Source organism: Panthera uncia, chromosome A2 (genome assembly GCF_023721935.1).
Source record: "Panthera uncia isolate 11264 chromosome A2, Puncia_PCG_1.0, whole genome shotgun sequence".
Taxonomy (NCBI): domain Eukaryota; kingdom Metazoa; phylum Chordata; class Mammalia; order Carnivora; family Felidae; genus Panthera; species Panthera uncia.
In genome coordinates this window covers 15,180-33,575 of record NC_064816.1, presented here as the reverse complement: position 1 = coordinate 33,575, position 18,396 = coordinate 15,180, and the positions used below count along the sequence as shown (strand labels likewise).

Genomic DNA, 18,396 nt, shown 5'->3' with positions numbered 1-18,396 from the left:
TTGAAATAGAATCTCTAGCTGTGTGTGTGTGTGTGTGTGTGTGTACGCACGTGTGCAAGAGAGAGAGAGAGAGAGAGAGAGAGAGAGACACTACCTTTCCCAGACTCCCTTGCAACCAAGTGTAGCCATGTGACTAAGTTCCAGCCAATGGGATACGAACAAGAGTGGCAGCGTCTTTTCTGGGCCTGGACCCCCGCCCCCCCGCCCCGCCCCAGGTCCTACCATCTGTGGATGGGGCAAACGACCCAGGTGTGTTCACTCGGTGGGACCCTGCCCAGCTGTGTGAACACAGGGCGGTCTCACGGGCACCATTCTGAGCCTCACAGGCCAGACGCAAATGAACATGAATACCGAAGGATCCCATTGATAAAGAAAAGTCACGTATGAGGACAGAAGGCAGGACAGTGGTTATTCCCGTGGAGGAGGGAGAGGGGGTGGAGGGTCTGGGGGTCTGCTGTGAAATCCGCCAAGCTCTGTATTAGGACAGATGCTATCCAGCCCTGAAAGTAAAGTGCAGGACCCAGGGCAGGGGGCACAGCCTCCCCTCCCCCTCTTTCTTGAGCTGCAATGCACAGACCCCGACTTGTGAGAGAGAAAAGATCCCTCCATTTCAATAAGCCATAGACCTGCTGGGTCTTTGTCGCAGCCATGAAGCTATGTTTCATCTGTGACGACAGACAGGCTGTCCTCACTGGGGTCAGAGATGTCAAAGCCACGACAACTGTCTTCCTCGGGGTCAAAGCTTCTTAAACATGAGTGAAGGATGCTTTTCTATTTCGGATGAGAGCAGACAGCATGAACTTCACCCTGCTGGTCAGACTCCCTGCAGCAGGCCTCACCCACGTGTCAGTCCTGACATGGGGGCTGTCCTGCCCCAGGGGCCACGGGGCCCTGTCTGGGGTCACATCTGGGGCTCTCCTGGCACCAGGTAGGTGGGGCCAGGGCCAGGAATGCTGGGGAAACCCTGTTTTGTAAAACGTGCAGCAGGCTGGGAGGCCCTAGGCCGCCTCCTCCAGGGCCTTTCAGACCAGCAAATCCCAGCCGACCCCAATCTCCGATCCTGCAGGCACCACCTCGGTGGGGGGTAGGTGGGTAGGGCTCATGGGCTACCTTCCCCAGGACCCCTAGTGCGGACTCACTGCCTGATCACTTACCCCTCCCATTTGGGGAGGTCTTAATTTAGTCTTAGGTGAGGGTGGGGTAAGGAAGCTTTGGCCGGGGTGGTGGTAGGCAGGGTTCAGACGGTTCAGAGGTGGGGGTCGTGGGAGGCGTCAGGAGGCTGTATTAGTCCCCCCGGAACATCCTTCCATGATGTGATGGATACTTCATGGTCCGACCGCCCGGAGGGAGGAAGGCATCACATCCCTCGGCTTTTGCTAGGAAACCAGCGTGAGGTCAGTGGTGACACCTGGGGGGTGGCACTCAGCAGTGGGCGCTTAGCGTGTTGGGGTCGGCTGGCCGCGCTGACCCCGCTGTGTCCCACATGTCCTCATCCTCCAGCAGGCTCACCCAGGCACGTTTATCAATGGCAAGCGGAGACGGCGAGGGTAGGAACAGGCACAGCCACCCACCTCTTCCACCTTCTGTTTGCCAAAGTCAGCCATCAGAGGAAGAACTTCAGAGTCACCTGACAAAGGGCACGAGCAGAGGGCGGGTGAGGCCTCGGGGCCTCTGTATAAATGATTTCCCTCCATCACAAAGTTTTGGGAAACATGACTAGTTTAATAATAATGATAGGATTTTAAGCAGGCTCCATGCCCAACGTGCGGCCCAGCACGGGGCCTGAACTCACGACCCTGAGATCAAGACCTGAGCTGAGACCAAGAGTCAGACACGCTCAACGGACTGAGCCACCCAGGCGCCCCTAGTTACTGTAACGAAATACGATCCTACCACACACCAAAGGATTTAGGATTTCAGGGTCACTGCGGCTTCCTTGAACAGAGCAGAGCAAGCGACCTGGAGAGCAGGTCACTGGTCCCTCTGCACTCGGCCCGCCCCCCGCCTGCTCCGCGCTGTAGAAAAAACTCGACACCTCGGAGAACCCCTGCCCTGTCTCTTCCACCAGTGGGAGATCTGGGGGAACCCTAGAGGGAGAAGCCGGGTGTCTGTCCCTCTCCCTTTCTTCTGGCTTTAGGTGGTGTCCCCGCTGTGGCTCCAGCTCTCTGGACAGGCCCACCGAGGTCCCAGCTGCCATCAGGTGACTTCTGCTGCAGCCCCTAACAGTGGTGGCAGTAGTGGCTCCTTGATGTGGCTCCTCTTTAAATTGTCACCCCATCCCCTGTGTGGCTTCTCGGATCTGTGGGAACAGATGCTCCCCTGGAGCCTTCTGAGGGAGCCAGCTCTTCCCACACCCTGACTTTAGTGCAGTGAGACCGAGTTGACTTCTGACCCCAGAACTGTAAGAGAATAAATGTGCTTTGTTTGAAACCACTGCCTTTGGGGCAATTTGTTAGAGCAGCCGCAGGAGACTCTAGATGCCTCCAGGTGCCGGGTCTGGGGGGGGGGGGGGGGGCCCAGCAGAAACACGTCACTCCGCCCTATACAGCTTGTGCTCCGGCCATCCCTACGTCCCCAAAGCCTGTGTTGGGAACTGCCACTGGGAAGCCCATAGTCTGGGGACACATGTTCCCACTGAGCAGGAGGGATTTTGGGGGAGGGGCCTGGAGGACAACACACAGCTTTTGAGTCCCTATCACTCTTGAGTCGCTGTCATGATTTTGGTCGACCCACGCGTACTCTTGTAGCCTGATGTATTTCTTTAGGTCAGCACATTGACCCATTTCCTGAGTAAATTTGTACGAAAAAGAGTGTACCGTGTCTGTAAATGGGAAACCAGCACAACTTTCCATAAAAAGAAAGAAGCTGTGAAAGTCGTGGCTGAAAGTTTGATGAGAGGAAACAGTATTTGAATAGTCTTCAAGTATTTCTCAAAAGATGCTTATTAACTTCGAGCGGGAGAACATGGCACTGTATTGTGGAGAAACCTGGACAGACCACCTGAGTCAAAGGAGGGAGGTTAGCGTCCGCAGCGATGGGATGTGTTGTTGGCTCTGCTCGCCTTCGGACAGCACCCGCTGAGGGATTCTTGCCAAAATGCACATCCCTTCACCGATCATGAGAACATACTAGAGAAACCCAGACAGTGTGACATAACTGGCCCAAACCTTCAAAACTGTTTAGGTCATGAAACAGAGTGAGGGGTTGTCAGAGGACAGGGTACCGAAGAGGCTCATAGGTGTGATGCCTCGCTTGGACTGACTCTGGAGGGGAAGAAACAGTGGGAAAGGACATTATGGGACTGTCTCTCAAATTTGGGGAAGAATTCTTGACGAACTAAGGGGTTGTATCAATGCTATGTTCACCCTGATTTTGATAACCTGCTGTGGTTATGCAAGAGAACATCCTCGTTCTTAGAAATACGTGCCGAGTCTTCAAGTCTTGGTGGGGGGGCGGGGGGGGGGTGAAGGGGCGTGATGCTTGCAACTGTCTTCAAATGTTCAGGGAATGATAAAGCAATGTGTCGACATGTTAACAGTTGGTGAATCCGGGTGAAAAGTCCATGGCGGTTCTCAGTACACGCTTGCAACTTTTCTAGACAGTTATTTTGAAACAATCACAGAACAAAACCAGAAACAAGGTGTGTAAACAAACAGCAGTGCAAACAAAATAAGGTTCTTAAATTCCAGCTTTTTTGGGTCTCCCTCCCTGCCCCCAGACGTGGGCCTGCTCTCTTTTGGTTAAAAAGGATTAATAAAACTGAGCAAGTCAAACTTTGGTTAGCTGCAAGCTGAGATTTTCCTCTAGAGGTACCCAGAAGGATTGTAATTCAGCAAAAAGGGGAGTGATTTATCACCACCATATTTGATGGTACTGAACTCTGGGCCTTTATCTCACTTACAGGCACCTTGAAGATACCAGTCTGTGTCCCTGCTTTAGGAAATATTCTGTGGAAGGTGGGAGCCACAGAAGGTTGCCGTGTGAGGGAAGAGCATAGTTGTGGCTGGTCTTCAGGGAGACTGCTTTAGCCCGAGGAAGCTACCCGCTTCATCTGTAGTCTTAGGGCATCCCCCATCACCACTGCATTTTGCAAGTGTGGTCCTAGCTGGGGGCACCACCGGAGGCAGCCGCCGTGTGTGCGAGTCCAGCGCAGACTTGGGCGGTGACTTTGTTTCCCTGAGCACGTTTCTTCCCGGAGGAAAGTGGGGGCGGGGAATAAGAGCTGAGGAGTGGGGCGGGGCCTCGAGGCGGTGAGGGCGCCCGATCGGCCCGGCTCCCGGGGAGCCCGACATGCCCTTGAGAGGGGCGACCTCTGGTGGCCACGCCGCGTCACTGCCGCGTCTCCCTGCGAAGGGCCGCCGCGCACCTGCACCGCCCCCCCTCCCCACGCCACCCCCCCCTTCCCTGCCGCCACCGCGGGGTCCAGGCAGGGTCCCGGGCTCTGGCCTGCATTGCGCCCCGCAGGCACGGCGGGGTGAGTAGCTGTGTCTTCTCTCTGCAGGCTTAGTTTGAAGTCACTTAAAACCAGGTGGAGGGAGTTTAGGGAACAGTACTGGTCATGCCACCGCTCCTTCGTTTCTTTCCTCCCTCCTCGTCCCCCCGCCCTGGCTGTGTTCGGAATCCGAGTAAGTAAGCGTCCTGTGTCCCTCCTGAGATGCCATCGCTACTAGTCCGGTGTGACCCTGTCTTACGTCTCACTTCTTGTTTGGCTGCCCGCTGGGGCGCTCGCTCCTGCCTCACATAACGAGCACCCATGAGCTCGACTCAGAACCCCAGAATAGGGAGGGAAGGACTCAGCCACCTGCCCCCCACGACCCCGCCAGCACCGCCCTCAGGTCTCCTTGTGGGCACACGGGTGCCTGCAGGCCGCTCCTTCCGTTCTGCCTGCTTCTCCTGACGCACGGCCGTGCTCCCCGGGTGCTGCTCGTGCTCCCGCTGCCGGGCCCTCCTCCGCTTCCCCGGTGAGCCGGCTCCTGGGCTGCCCTCCGCTTCTCCCCATTGTGAGCGGTGCTGCCGGGCCGCCGCGGTCGGCTCTCCCAGTGCCCAGCTGGGTGTCGCCAGATGCACCTTTATGACTCCATGCCAGATTGTTCTCCACAGTTGGGCCGCGTCCCTGTGTGTGTAAAAGAGGTCGTTCTGTCCGAGGTCTTACGGCCAGTCTTCGGTTTTGCGGCTGGATGGATGTGAACTGTGACCTCACCGGTTTTCCCTTCATTTCCCTGCTTGTTTGTGACACCGCGTGTCGTGTCTTCGTGTCTCCTGTGAAATGTCTCCTCCTGTCTGCTTCCTATTTTACACTTGGTTTATGCTTTTTCTTACGCATTGCCTCTCGAACCCTGAAATCGTTTCGAGTGGATTTTTGTGTGTGGAGTGAGCTGGGTGTGGTAGGAAGCATAGTAGCCTCAAAGATGCCGGGAACACAGTGTCCTGTGTAGCCAAAGGGACTGTACGATGTGGTTGAGGCTGCAGACCCTGCGCTGGGCTACCCGGGAGGGGCCTCATTGGATCACGTGGGTCCTTAGGCACTGAGGCCCTTTCTCGGCCGACTCCAGACACGTGAGGGGCAGGAGAGGGGCAGGCCTCGCTGCTGGCTAGAAATGGAAGGAGGGCCCTGGGCCCTGGGCCAGGGCCAGGAAGGAGGGCCCTGGTGCCTCTTGGGAGCCGGGACTGCCCTCGGCTGACAGCCATGGGAAGTGGGGACCCCAGGCCTACCGCCACAAGGGGCGGGGAACGGACCCTCCCTGGCAGGCTGCAGCCTGTTCTCCATTCAAAACATCCGCATATCCAGAGATTACCACCCTGCCTTCAGCCCTTTGGCTGTGAACTTTCTTGCTTTTCCGCATATTTGGGCAGCAGAAGTGGACTGTCCAGCCCTTCCCTCAGGGCCGGTGGAGCTCTGGCCTCTTCGGCGCCCTCTCCTTGACCTCGTGTGTGCGCCTGGCTCTGGAGACCCTGCTCCCTCCCCCCCGTGAGCTCGAAGGGATGCCTGGCCTTCCCAGTATGGACTTGAATTCACTCGAAGCAGGTTTAATGAGCTGTCTCTAGAAGGAAAGTGGACTTAACAAGGATTTTTATCGCTTCTCAGCCTTTTGGCTAAGATCAATTGTAGCATCTGTTCTTATCAGTTTAACATGTGACACGTCCTCTATCGGAGGACAACATATTAAATGGAGTTTTGGAGCCGGAGATATAGAATAGGAACTTGCTCTGTCCACCCCGCACATCGACCTGGGATTGCAGAACCTCGGGCGGATGGGGGGGGGGGGGCAGACGGCAGCGTGGGAGGTCTTGTGCAGGGGCATAGCATTCCTGGTGTGAGTGCCTAGGGACTACCCTCCACGTGGGACCGCACGTTTCTCCCGTCCTGGGCCCACAGGCCTGTGTGCCTGCACCGTCAGGATCAGCCACACCACACTCCATCCACCACAGGAAAGCCCCCCCTGCCGCACCCTCGTACCTCTGTCTTTTCTCTGTGTCATATGCCTGCCCCCCAAAAAGAAGAGAAATAAATTTTATTACTTAAACAATTTTTTAAATGTTTATTTATTTTTGAGAGAGAGAGAGAGAGAGAGAGAGAGAGAGAGAGAGAATGAGCGGGGGAGGGGCAGAGAGAGAGGGAGACACAGAATCAGAAGCAGGCTCCAGGCTCTGAGCTGTCTGCACAGAGCCTGACCCAGGGCTCGAACCCACAAACTGCAAGATCATGACCTAAGCTAAATAAAGCCAGCCGCTCAACCGACTGAGGCACCCAGGCACCCCCTATGTGTCCTTTCAAGAGAGAGGAATCCATTCCTCGAAGCCCCCTGCAGATTCCCCCTCGGGTCTCATTCCTAAGCCAGTCCTGGGAAGGTACAGCCACCCGCACTGGCCCCTTCAACTGAGCACAACTGGGGCCTCTTACTAAGAAGAAATGTGGGATAGGGTCAGGTCCTACTCCTGGTTCAGCCAGGAAAAGACAGAGAGAGGGGCTAAGCAGCCCCCTGGCAGGACCTGGTGGGAGAGCCCCCATGGGGAGGGGCAGACCTGTTGGGAATGGAACGTGGACCCCGAGAATGCGAATGCGAGCGGGCCATTCTCCTGTTGCCCGGTGACTGCGACCACAGACACACTTGGGTGTTGGGGAGCAAGGCTGCAGGACTGGGGAGGACCCAGTACATGGGGGACCGCCGGCGAAGTCTGTCCCACAGCCACCACAGCTCGGAGGCCGAAGGCGGGCCCGACTGGGGACAGGACGATGATGCCCTCGGCGTGCAGGGCACAGTGTTCAGGAGTCCAGGGACCAAGGACACCACGTGCCTGGATGACGAGGAGTTGAGTTTTGAAGACCGAGAAGCGGAGACCCTCCCAGAGGAGGTGACTGGGGGAGAACCGCCTGGCCCCCGGGCCCCCGAGGAGGCCCTCGAGCCGCTGGAGAGGGTTCTGGAGAAAGATGCCGAGGACATACCTGAGATGAGGTGGGCACCACGGAGTGGGGCTTGTGGCAGGGGCAGGGGCAGTGGGGGGAGGGCAGCAGCCCCAGCGAGGCCCCAGGTGCCCCCGCTGTGGGCGGGAGGACTGGGGGACAGCCGCTCACCGGCCTCTGAGGCAGGAGCCAGTGAACACAGCCCTGTCCAGGTGGAGGGCGGGTTGGGGTTGGAGACCTTCCCCGAGTTGAGGAGTCAGGGGTGGAGACTCCGTCAGAGAGGAAGGCAAGTGGGAGGGTCTCCCCGCGCAGCTCAGAAGCTGAAACCATTCCAAGTCCCCGCCAGCTCGGGTACAGCGGCAACTGGTGGCCTGCGAACCTGCGGGGGCTGGTTTCTGGCAAGTTGTGTGTCCTGGAAAGAAGCGGGTGCTCCCTCGCACGTGCGGGGGGCTCTGCGCTGTGGGCCTCCCGCCTGCCCTCCACCGGCCCTGGCCAGCCTCAGACGGTTCCAGCGGGAGCGCCCGTGGGCCAGCACCGGTGGACTCCATGTGCGCTCCCCGTGGCCCCCCTGGAACCCTGCACAGCCCCCACGCCCCCCATGTAGCTTGTGTGATAAACACACACCCAGACCTGTGGTGTGGCGGGCGGTGGCCGGGGACACCTGCCGTGGGAAAAAAGGCGCAGGCCGGTGGGAGGGGCCTCGGTGGGGCTTCCGGCCAGGGGCAGCACCCAGCGAAGGGACAGGCGGGCGTCTGAGCCCCCAACATCCTATTCCTCCCGCTCCCTGGGTTTCCAGGGGTCTGGCACACAGTAGGCACTTAATGCATGCTCACGAGATTTAGGGAGCCGGGAGCAGGTCTCCTGCCTTTTCACAGAGGCGGTGACCTGGCCGGGGTTGCACACCTGGCTGGGGGGAGCTAGGACTTCACCCAGGTGTCTGCGATGCCAGACGCGCCCCTAGACAGGCCAGGAGCCTCACTGGGCACAGCCCCCGACCCGCTCACCACGCCCCTCTCCCCAAGCCGGCTGTCCATCACCCAGAGGCTCCCCAGTGCTGCCTCAGCCAGAGGGATGAGGAGGAGGAGGAAGCGGGTCTTTGAGCTGGCAAAGCCCAAGACCAACTGGCAAGTCCTAAAAGCCAGGTGAGGCCTGTGGGAAGCCTCACTGGAGGCAGGGGTGGGGGTCCACGAGGAGGAGGGCAGCTCCTGGCGGTCCCCCCCCCCCACCGCCCCCGTGTTCACCCCCTGGGCTGCCCTTCCCGACTGCTCTCTGTCACTCACATGATGACCTGGGGGCAGGTGCAGAGGGAGGTGAGAAGTCAGGGTTCCAGAGGGTTAGGACTGGGGTGGCCTCTGGGAACTGCCTGAGGACAGTGAGGCCTTTGAGCGGATGGAGCCGCAGAGCAAAGGCAGGGGCTTGGGCCGTCTCATCACAGGATGGGGTGCTGCTGTAAGGGCTATGCCTGGGTGTCCCCGTGCAAGAGGAACTTGCAGTTCTGTGTCTACTGGTGAGTCTCAGGGAGCCTCTCCATCTCCTGCCACGGGGGGATCTGCCCTCCTCTCCAGGGGCAAGAACTGGGGGAAAGGGCCCTCCGATGGGGGGCTTCCTCACCCCAAGGGCCGTTCCCAACCACCCTGGTGCTCTGGACGCCAGCCCACCCAGCTGAGGAGTGGGTCTGCTGCTGTGATAGGGCCCCTGGGCTCCGCCCTTAGCTGTGCCTTTTTCTTTTCCCGCCTCCCCTTTCTCTGAACACCAGCCCTGCTCAAAATAAACCACATTTCCCACGGGCCTCTCTGACCTGCCCCTTTCCACATCCTCTCAACTTGTCCTCCTCCAACTTCCTTCCTCCTCCAACCACCCTGCCTGTGCCCCATTGTCTGTGTCCTGTGCCCTGGCTTGCTTCGCTCTGAGCCACGCCTCGGTGTATTCCAGGCCTTCTGTGTACTGGACAGAGAGGTTTCTTGAAGACACCACCCTCACTGTCACGGTGCCAGGTAGGCTGAGCCCACCCACCACCCCCACTTCTCCATCAGGGGTCACCTAGCTCAGGGGTCGGCCAGAGGTAGCCCTTGTCCCAGCTCTGGTGCTTGGCCACCCTGTCTGACATGCTGCCCCTGGTCTCCTGGGGCTGGGTCACCCCCATTCCACTCCAACCCATGCCTCGTTCCAACTGAGGAGATCTTGGGGCTTCCCTAGCCCTAACCTCAGGACAGAACTCCCTGCTGCTCCTCCCTCGTCGGCCATCCCCCTTCCCCCAGGTGTGTCATCTCTGGCCTCAGTCCCCTGAGGAGCCAGAGCCTCAGGAGGCTGGTCCTGGGGTGAGGGAGTGTGGGGCAGACTCTTTAGGAGGCATCCAAATTTGCACTACAGCCAAAATGGGGATTAATACTAAATTTATTAAAAGACTCTTTGCCTTCCCTTCTGCAATGGTCTCTATAGTTTTTGAGAGAAATGGATTCCTTCAAATAAAATATTTCAAGAAATCTCTTCCTGGAGAGAATAAGGCAAGTTCTCTCTTGGGGGTTTAGAATCTTTCTCGCAGTGAATACGAAGCCCCTGTAAACCCTACGCTTGTACTAACTGCAGACCAAAATCCACTTTCCCAGCCAGTGGGTTGTTGGAGCCACACTGAGTTCTGTTGAGGAACTGATGATGGGTCTGAGCTCCCATTCCAGCCCTGTGGCTCCCATCCTGTGTGTCCTGAGTAAGGGGCTTCAGGCCCTGAGACCATTGTCCCCAGGATGGGGGCAGCAAAAGTCACTCCTCTGCAAGGTAACTGGTGCTCAGCTCTCTAGGCGCTCAGTGCTGTACATTGTGCCCTTTGCCGTAGCCAGTGGAACGCTGGATTCAGCAAGAAGGAAACCCCTGAGGGTGGCAGGTTTTTAAGTTGGGGCCGTTTCTCCCATTTTGCATAGCGGTGACGCGCCGAGTGGAGGAGCTAGCTCGACCTAAAAGGTTCTACTCGGAGTATTTCAACAACAACAGGTAAGAAGAGAAGGAAGGCAGAGTGGGGCAGAAAACCTCCCCTTTTCCTCGACAAGCCGTAGTATGGGGAGAGTCCAGGTCCTAGGAGTAGCTGACCTGACTTCAAACAGGGCTGGGCTATCCCCAGCTGGAGGCCCATGGCAGGTTCTCGACCCCTGAGGCACAGCTATGCACCTGTGGGATGGGTGGAGGTGGGGAGCATCCACAAAAGGTACTTGGTGCAGTGTCAGACCTAGCAAGTGCTCAGTGAATGTTACTCATCACCATTATGGATTTTTTTGGCCCCCCAAAGCTAGGAATCCTAAGACATTATTTTATGTGCAACTTTTAACACAACTCCTTCTTATCACTCAGAACTTTAATTTTGTTCAAAGTGATCTTTAGAGTTATTTAGATACAGATTTTTAATTACCTACTTTTATGCACGTTAAAGGGAAAATAATAATGGAAATAAATTAGCTGAAACGCGTCTGAATGTTTTGAATCACTTTTTGACTCAGATGTTGACAAGTTCCACACACTATTTTTTTTAACATTTATTTATTTTTGAGAGAGAGAGAGAGAGAGAGAGAGAGAGAGAGAGGGAGGAGCAGGGAGAGGAAGACACAGAATCTGAAGCAGGCTCCAGGCTCTGAGCTGTCGGCACAGAACCCGACGCGGGGCTCAAACTCATGAACCATGAGATCATGACCTGAGCCGAAGCCGGACGCTTAACCGACTGAGCCACCCAGGCGTCCCCCACACGCTGTCTTTATGCCTGTCTTTGTGACGGTAACTTTTCACTTTAATGCTGACTCACCGTGTACTCTGAAGATAATGTAAAGTGCGATTAGACTTGATATCTGTACGTGGAGGGATGCTTGTAACTCGGTGGAGGCCATTTCTGTGCCAACAACCATGCAGAGCACATGCGGGCAGGGGCACCCGTGGAGCTTCTGACGTTTGGCTGACAGCATTTATCAGCTGCATTCCAACCTCAGAGATGAGAAAAGATGAAACATGGCCTTATTTCGGGGACACAGGCAGAGCTGACGTCTGAGTTAAGGAGATGCGAGCCCCTCAAGCTCAGTCCAAGTGCACTTTCCCCAGCTTCCTGTGGCAAGAACAGGACACGCCCTTTTATCCCTTCTATCCTGACCCCAGCCCCGATGACAGGTGTGTGCGCAAGAGGCCCCGGGAGGTGCTGTCACCACAGACGGGGACATGGGAGTGCTGAGTGGGGAGGCGGCCATTGCACACAGAGCTGGGACGACCTCGGGAGAGGGTAGCTCTATCCTTTTTTTTTTTTTTAATTTTTTTTTAACGTTTATTTATTTTTGAGACAGAGAGAGACAGAGCATGAACAGGGGACGGGCAGAGAGAGAGGGAGACACAGAATCGGAAGCAGGCTCCAGGCTCTGAGCCATTAGGCCAGAGCCCGACGCGGGGCTCGAACTCACGGACCGCGAGATCGTGACCTGAGCCGAAGTCGGACGCTTAACCGACTGAGCCCCCCAGGCGCCCCAGGGTAGCTCTATCCTTGAGAACACTCGGGCCTTCTTTTGGGGATTGTCTAATGAATCCCCTCCTGGAGGTGTTTTCAAAACCCTCCGCGGCCCCCGGGGGCTGTCCCTTATTCCCCAAGTCAGAGATGGGCTGAGAAGAGGTGACAGAAGCACAGACATGCCCCTGGCCGGCTGCTGTCTCAAACGTGGATGTCCCTTAGGAGCACCTCCGTCTGGCCCGTTCCTCGCCCTACTCTGGAATACCAAGCTTCCAGTCGCCTGAGGGAACTGGCCACCCCGAGGGTCCGGAATAACATTTGGAGCATAAACATGTCTGAGGTAGGTGCCTTGCTATCCTCTGGAGCGCCCCCCTCAACCGGGGGCCGGAGGTCCGCGGCAGAAGGGACACACAGACTCCAGAGCGGCCTGCGTGTCACCGCGCTGGTGAACACGCAGGATTCACAGGTGTCTGCTCAGGACAGAGCTTCGTTTCGCCTGAAGCCTGCGCGGGGACACCTTCCCTGCCCACGCGGGCCCGAGGTGGGGCCCAGGCCTTCGGCTCACACGCAGGCATCTCAGAGGGCCTGGAGCGGTTCGGTCCGTTCCGAACCAGACGCTGGTCTGCTGCCCGCTCAGGCCGGACACGTGACCCCCATTCCCCCGCCTCCCCTTCTCCCCGGTGCCGGGAATGGGCCGCAGGCTCGTGGCCGCCCTCGTGGCTCCGCTAACGTCTCCGAGATCCTCGCGCCTGCTAGCAGTTCATGGCTTCTTAGTTGCCGAGTCCTGTTTCGTCCCACGGATGGCCACAACTTTATTCCCTCGCCCACTGAAGAGGTCTGGGCTGTCTCCCGGTTGGGGCTGTCACCAATAAAGCTGCCTTGGAGCTGGTATCTCACTGTGGTTTTAACGTGCGTCAAAGAACGTGTTGATGGATTTTTTCACGTGGTTATTTTCTGGACAGCCCCCCGCCCTTCAAAAATATTTAAAAGTAAATCCAGACGTCATACCATTGTAAGCACTCCAGGATGTACTTCTAACTGACAACCATAATAACAGTGATCACACTAAAAACTTTAACAATAATACTTTAATATCAGAATACTCAGTCTGTGTTCACTTTTTCAGTGGTCCCCAAAAAGGCCTTTTATGGTCAATTTGGTTGAACCAGGATCCGAAGGAGGGCACTGTCCTCTTGACCGGTCCCACCCACCTCCTACCCAGAGACGCATCTGCTGTTTTCTGGGCTCCTGCCCTGACACCTCCTCCCTTCTGTGCACCTGACCCTGGCACGGTCCGGTCCCTGGGAGAGGCCATATCCCCGGGCCGAGGAGTGAAGGCTCAACAAGGCTTGGTGCTCCCTGACCTCCCTCCCTCATGCTCCTGCCTTGCCGGGCTCCATTGCAGGGTCCCTCAACAACCCTCCGGGCCTGTACCCACTCGGGTCCCGCTACTTGGAACACCTCTGCCGTCTACGTGTGGCCCCTGTGTACTCAATGAACTCAGTGAACTCTCCTCCTCCAACCCTCCCGTTTCCGACCAGTCTGGCGGGAACCCCACCTTCAGCCTGCTTCCCAGCCCCTAGCATAGTCTCTGGATGGACCCTTGATCCTTCCACCAGACTGTGAGCAGCCTGAGGACAGAGACTGCACCTTTCTTGCTTATTGTGGCAGCATTCCTGAGCCTGTCTTACCCTGTGCGGGGCACAGAGTGGTAATCAGTGTTCGCTGAAGGCGTGGATAGGTGAAAGTTTACCTGCCTGCCCACCTCTCCAGGCAGGACTGCCATTGGGCCCGTGTCTACTTCAGCAGTCAGGCCTGGGCTATGTCAGTTGTGGGGGAAGAATGGAGGCAGGGAGAGGCAGGGAGTGGGGAGGAGGGAGGCAATAGAGGGTTGAATGGGACATAACATTGTAGACACCAAGATGTCTTTGATAGGAGTAGCATCTGTGATTTTTCAAGGAAGACAATTTTAAGAGGAAAGGGACTCAAATTTCAGACTGACCCCTGGAGGTCATTTCAGCCAACCCCTGCTTCCAAGCAGGTTCCTGCTAAAACTGTACTGTGCAGAGAGCTTTCGTATGACACGAGACATTAAAACACAGCGCCACCGATCACAAGCATTCCTGGACCTACTCCAACACTTCGACAGGTTTATTTCAGACCTACGCCTCCTCTATAAGGAGTAAAACATCCCAACAACTACCCTTGCTTCCTCCTCCCTCTCCAGAGGTGGCAGGAGTGGCCAGCTCATCTTCCCCTTTTGTCACAGCCAGACACATTCAGAATGTTATTTTTCCCACCCTTTGATTCATTTGCGGGCAGACTGTTTGCACATGTGCAGGAGCCAGCTGGTGGGCTAGTGGTAAGGAAAGAGGGGGGGCGGAGCAGGACATGTACTAAAGAGAGCACAGCCTGGGAAGAGCGTGTCTTGTATGCACTTTTTTGGGGGTGGGGGCAGACAATGATTAGCCTTGAGATGACAGAGCTCAGTCTAGGCACTGCGTTTGTGTAGGCTGATGCACAGTAGCCAAGCCAACAATTGTGATTGTGTCTGGATTCTCTGGAAAACACTAAGAAGTTATCTATGGAGGAAGTGGGTCAAGTTTCTCAGTGAAACGTCTGCCAGGGTTTCCCCCTCCATCATCCCCACTCTTTCCAGCTCTGCCTCATACCCATAATTTTAAACTTTATTATTATAGACCCATAAACTATAATTGTAGCCATATACATACACAGCATCTTAACTTTCTTGCTTTCCTCTCAATATTTGTTTTCTAGAACACTGCATGTGATTCATATAGAAACACTACTTAACATGCTGGATTGCACCCTACCATACGAGTATAGAATAATCGATTTACCCAGTCCCCTACTGGTAGACAACCTGGCTGCTTCCAACTGTTTGCCATGATATTCAAGCTGCGGTGAATATCACTCATTCCCTTGTGCTTCGGTGTAGGGCTTCTCTATATGGTGGTCTTCAACAGTGCACATGTTCAACCTGAGAAGGACAAATGCTCTCCAAAGTGTTTGTACTAATTTACTGTCCTACCAGCCATGCATGAGGATTTCTCTCCTCCCATATTCTTGCCAGGGCATGATAATTTTTTAGGCTTTTTAATTTTTTCCGAGTCTGCTTGCATAAAGTAATATTTTGTGGTTTTAATTTATATTTCCCTGGTCAAGGATATGATTATTCACCATTTAGGGTTACTCTCCTACATGATTAGCCCAGTCATATAAATCATAAAAACCCATAGTGATTTTTGGGTTATTGATTTAGAGGAACTCTTTATATATGATAGCTACTAATCCTTTGCTGAACTTCCCAATCTTTTTTTTTTTTTTTTTTTTTTTTTTTTTTTTTTTTTAGAACACTAAAGGGGTCTTTCTGATCCAGGGGCCTATGAGGAATCATGGGCTGTTTTGCTCTTCCCTTGTAATTGTTTCCAGGTGTCCCAAGTATCCAAGGCAGCCCAGATGGCCATCCCCAGCACAAGGATCCTACGGCTGGCAAAGCCCAGGGCCCCAGCCACCCTGTTGGAAGAGTGGGACCCCATGCCAAAACCCAAGCCGCACGTGTCAGACTACAATCGCCTCCTTCACTTGGCCAGTAAGTAGTTCCGCTGGGGCTTGCCTCCTTGTCAGGCTCTTGTGTCCTTCCCCACTGGCCACAGGCCATGGGGTGGGGGTGGGGGGGTCAGTCAGTAGACCTGGGCTACAGGCCTGCTTCTTCTAGATTTTCCCTTCCCCCTTTGCTTCATCTTCTCCCCAGACTGCACACCAGCTGTCCAGACACCTGTAGACCATTCACAGTGTGGCCCATACAGGCTCCCCTGGGGGCTGGCAGAGGGGACCACTCCCCAGAAGCAGAACTGAGAGGGCTTGTGGCCTGACTGGGTCTCCTGGCAAGGGCAAGTGGGTGCAGGAGAGCAAGGTGGGGTGCAAGGCCAGACGCCAACCCAAGAGCCAGGCTGAGGTCCAAGGGAAGCTTTAAGGTGGCACCTACCTGATTCTTCCCCTTTCCTCTAAAACACATGAGGTACCCGGCCCCCCAACCACACAGGAGCGGTAGAGAACTGGACCCCACACCAAAGATAATCCAGTTTTGTGTGTTTCTGGGTGTGCACACACAGATCCGCAAAGTTGTGTGGCCACATGTATGTGCATGCCTGCGTGCACCCTTCCAGATGCTCTCCCTGCCCGGCGTTTCTATGACACCGTCCACGTCCAAGGCAAGGAGGACTCCTGTGGGCTGTGCCTTCTGAGCTATGGAGGCCCCTAGCTGCCTCCACCCCCACAACCCTTGTGGGCCCACCGTGCGTCCCTGGACCAGACCAGGACTGCCCTGATCCTGGGCGCCACCCCTGCCTGTTTCAGATTCTGTCCTTCTCTGCTCATGACCCACTCAGGGGACCTGCCTCTCTCGGTGTGGCCCACGGGACCTTGCGATCTGTGCCCTGGCTTCCTCCACCTGACTCCATTCTGCTTGCGCCTCCCCAGTGGCCCTTCCTACAGCCTGGCAGGCGCTCCCCAGATGCCCCTCTGCCTCCTACAGGGCTTGGCTCCTCTCTGCCCCCTTGGTGAGGGCCCTCACTGCCCTGTCTCAGTCCACAAGCTAGCCCACCTCTGGGGACCACTTGTTCGCACCCGTCACCTTCTAACAGACCTTCCAGTATATTTCTGCATCTGTTATGTGCCAGGCCAACAGTGTCAGAGGCACTTAGTCACCAGAGAGCCCGATTGGCCACTTTGGTTCACTCTGTTCTATCATTTTCCTGGTTTTCTAGTTCCCTTTTTTTTTTTGTTATTGATTTAGAGCAGCTCTTTATATAAGATAATCACCAACCCTTTGTTGAGCATATGGCAACATAACCTTTTCCTGGTCTCTCTTCTTTTAACTTATGTGCTTATGGGATCTTTTGTTTGCCCATCCATTTATCCATTCTCTTAATATTCATGAAAAGACCAGTTAAGTGAATGTACACGTGAGAACACGTACCACTGTGTCAGGCCACATTGTCTTTCTGTCCCTGTCACACACCCGCATCTGGGATATAAACATACATGTGTGTGTTGTGTGTTTGCAAGGAGGGTATGAGGCTGAGTTTCTCACGCTGCAGACTCGCGTCCACTAATGGCTGTGACCAGCACTCGAAGGGGAGAGATAGCGCACGTGAAGCTAGACAGGTGTGGGCACAGTCCATGGCCGCTTTGCTTCTCCGTGTGTGTCCGTGGTATATTGTATGGAAGCACGCTCTGTCACCACCGTTAAGTTGTCCCGGGCAGAGTCGGAAAGTCTAGATGGCACGATGGTGGTCGTGCTCCTAGATTCTCAGAGGAGTTCAAAGAAGCCTGGGTCTGGGCATGGTCCTCTTAGCCCTGAGGGGCGCTGAGGCCCTTCTGCTCGGCCCCTTCCCTTTGGACGGGTCGCTTCTTGGGTCACCTGCCCGGCACATCTGTGTCCAACCCTGGTGACCTTGCCCCGCCAGGCCCCCCGTGGACTTGTGCCTGCCTGGTGGGAGGGACCCCACTGAGCTGGGGTTGCTCCGCCGAGAGGGCGGACGGCCCGTTTCCATTCTCACGGAGGCTCTGGGCCAAGCGGGTGTGGAAAGGAGGCAACCCCAGGGTCCTGAAGCTCGCACAGACCGAAGGCTAAGACAGTGACCACCGGTGACCACTTCTCTTCTAGTCCCCAGACAGCCCACGTGCTGCAGGAAGGGGTGGTGGGGAGGAGGTGAGGAGGGGCAGACCAGCAGGAGGGGTTTCCGCGGCCGCCGGGGGTGAGAAGAAGGAGCCTGGCTGAGCCACAGGCCTCCGCGCGCGAGAGCCGTGAGTCCTCAACCGCAGCCGCTGGCCGTGTGTGGCTACTTCGATGAAATTGAAATCAACCTATCAGTTGATCTAAATTAGTTGATTGATTTCATTAAAACTGAATCAACTAAAGCTGCAGCCCAAATCAGGCATTCTGTACTCACACGTGGCTGGTGGGAGCCACGTTGCCCAGTGCAGAAAGCTGCGTTTCTTGAGAGGGCCCGGCAGGAGCCCAGAGGATCAGGGCAGTCTCAGCCAGGAGGCTGGTGCGGAGTCCCCAGGGGGCCCTGTCCTGGGGAGCTGCCCTCCATCCCCCCACCAGGCGTGCAGCACCAGCCAGGGAGAGGAGATGCCTCTCACACCCGTCTGCCTCAGAGGCTGAGGCATCAGAGCAGGGAGGGGAGGAGGTGAAGGGGCCGGCCAGGCACCCCCCTCACCCTTGGCCGCTAGCCTCCCTCCTTTGGCTGGCCCCTCTGTGTGCCCCTGTCTGGGACCTGTGGCCACTTGAAATATTTTTTCTCTTTTCAATTCACCCTTTTGAAGCGTACAATTCAACATACCTCAGTAAAAAAATAAAATAAAGCATACATTTAAATAATTTTTAGTACATTCACAGGGTTGTGCATCAATTACCACAATCAATTTTAGAATTTTCATCTCCCTAAAGAGAAACCCCGTCCCTATGAGAGGTTACACCCCCTCCCCAGCCCCC

At 55.8% G+C, this 18,396-nt stretch overlaps 1 protein-coding gene and 1 non-coding gene across 2 annotated transcripts; both read left to right on the top strand.

Moving 5' to 3' along the window:
• Positions 1 to 6,073: 6,073 nt before the first annotated feature.
• On the top strand, positions 6,074 to 6,263 carry LOC125931179 (U2 spliceosomal RNA). The gene has a single exon (XR_007460429.1). It is a non-coding gene; the product is annotated as a U2 spliceosomal RNA (small nuclear RNA).
• Positions 6,264 to 7,032: 769 nt separating this feature from the next.
• THEG (theg spermatid protein) lies at positions 7,033 to 15,491 on the top strand. The gene is made up of 7 exons (XM_049643174.1): positions 7,033 to 7,454; positions 8,425 to 8,544; positions 8,838 to 8,909; positions 9,335 to 9,396; positions 10,318 to 10,387; positions 12,093 to 12,210; positions 15,324 to 15,491. Exons 1-7 carry the CDS (start codon positions 7,033 to 7,035, stop codon positions 15,489 to 15,491), a joined length of 1,032 nt encoding a protein of 343 aa, XP_049499131.1.
• Positions 15,492 to 18,396: the final 2,905 nt, after the last annotated feature.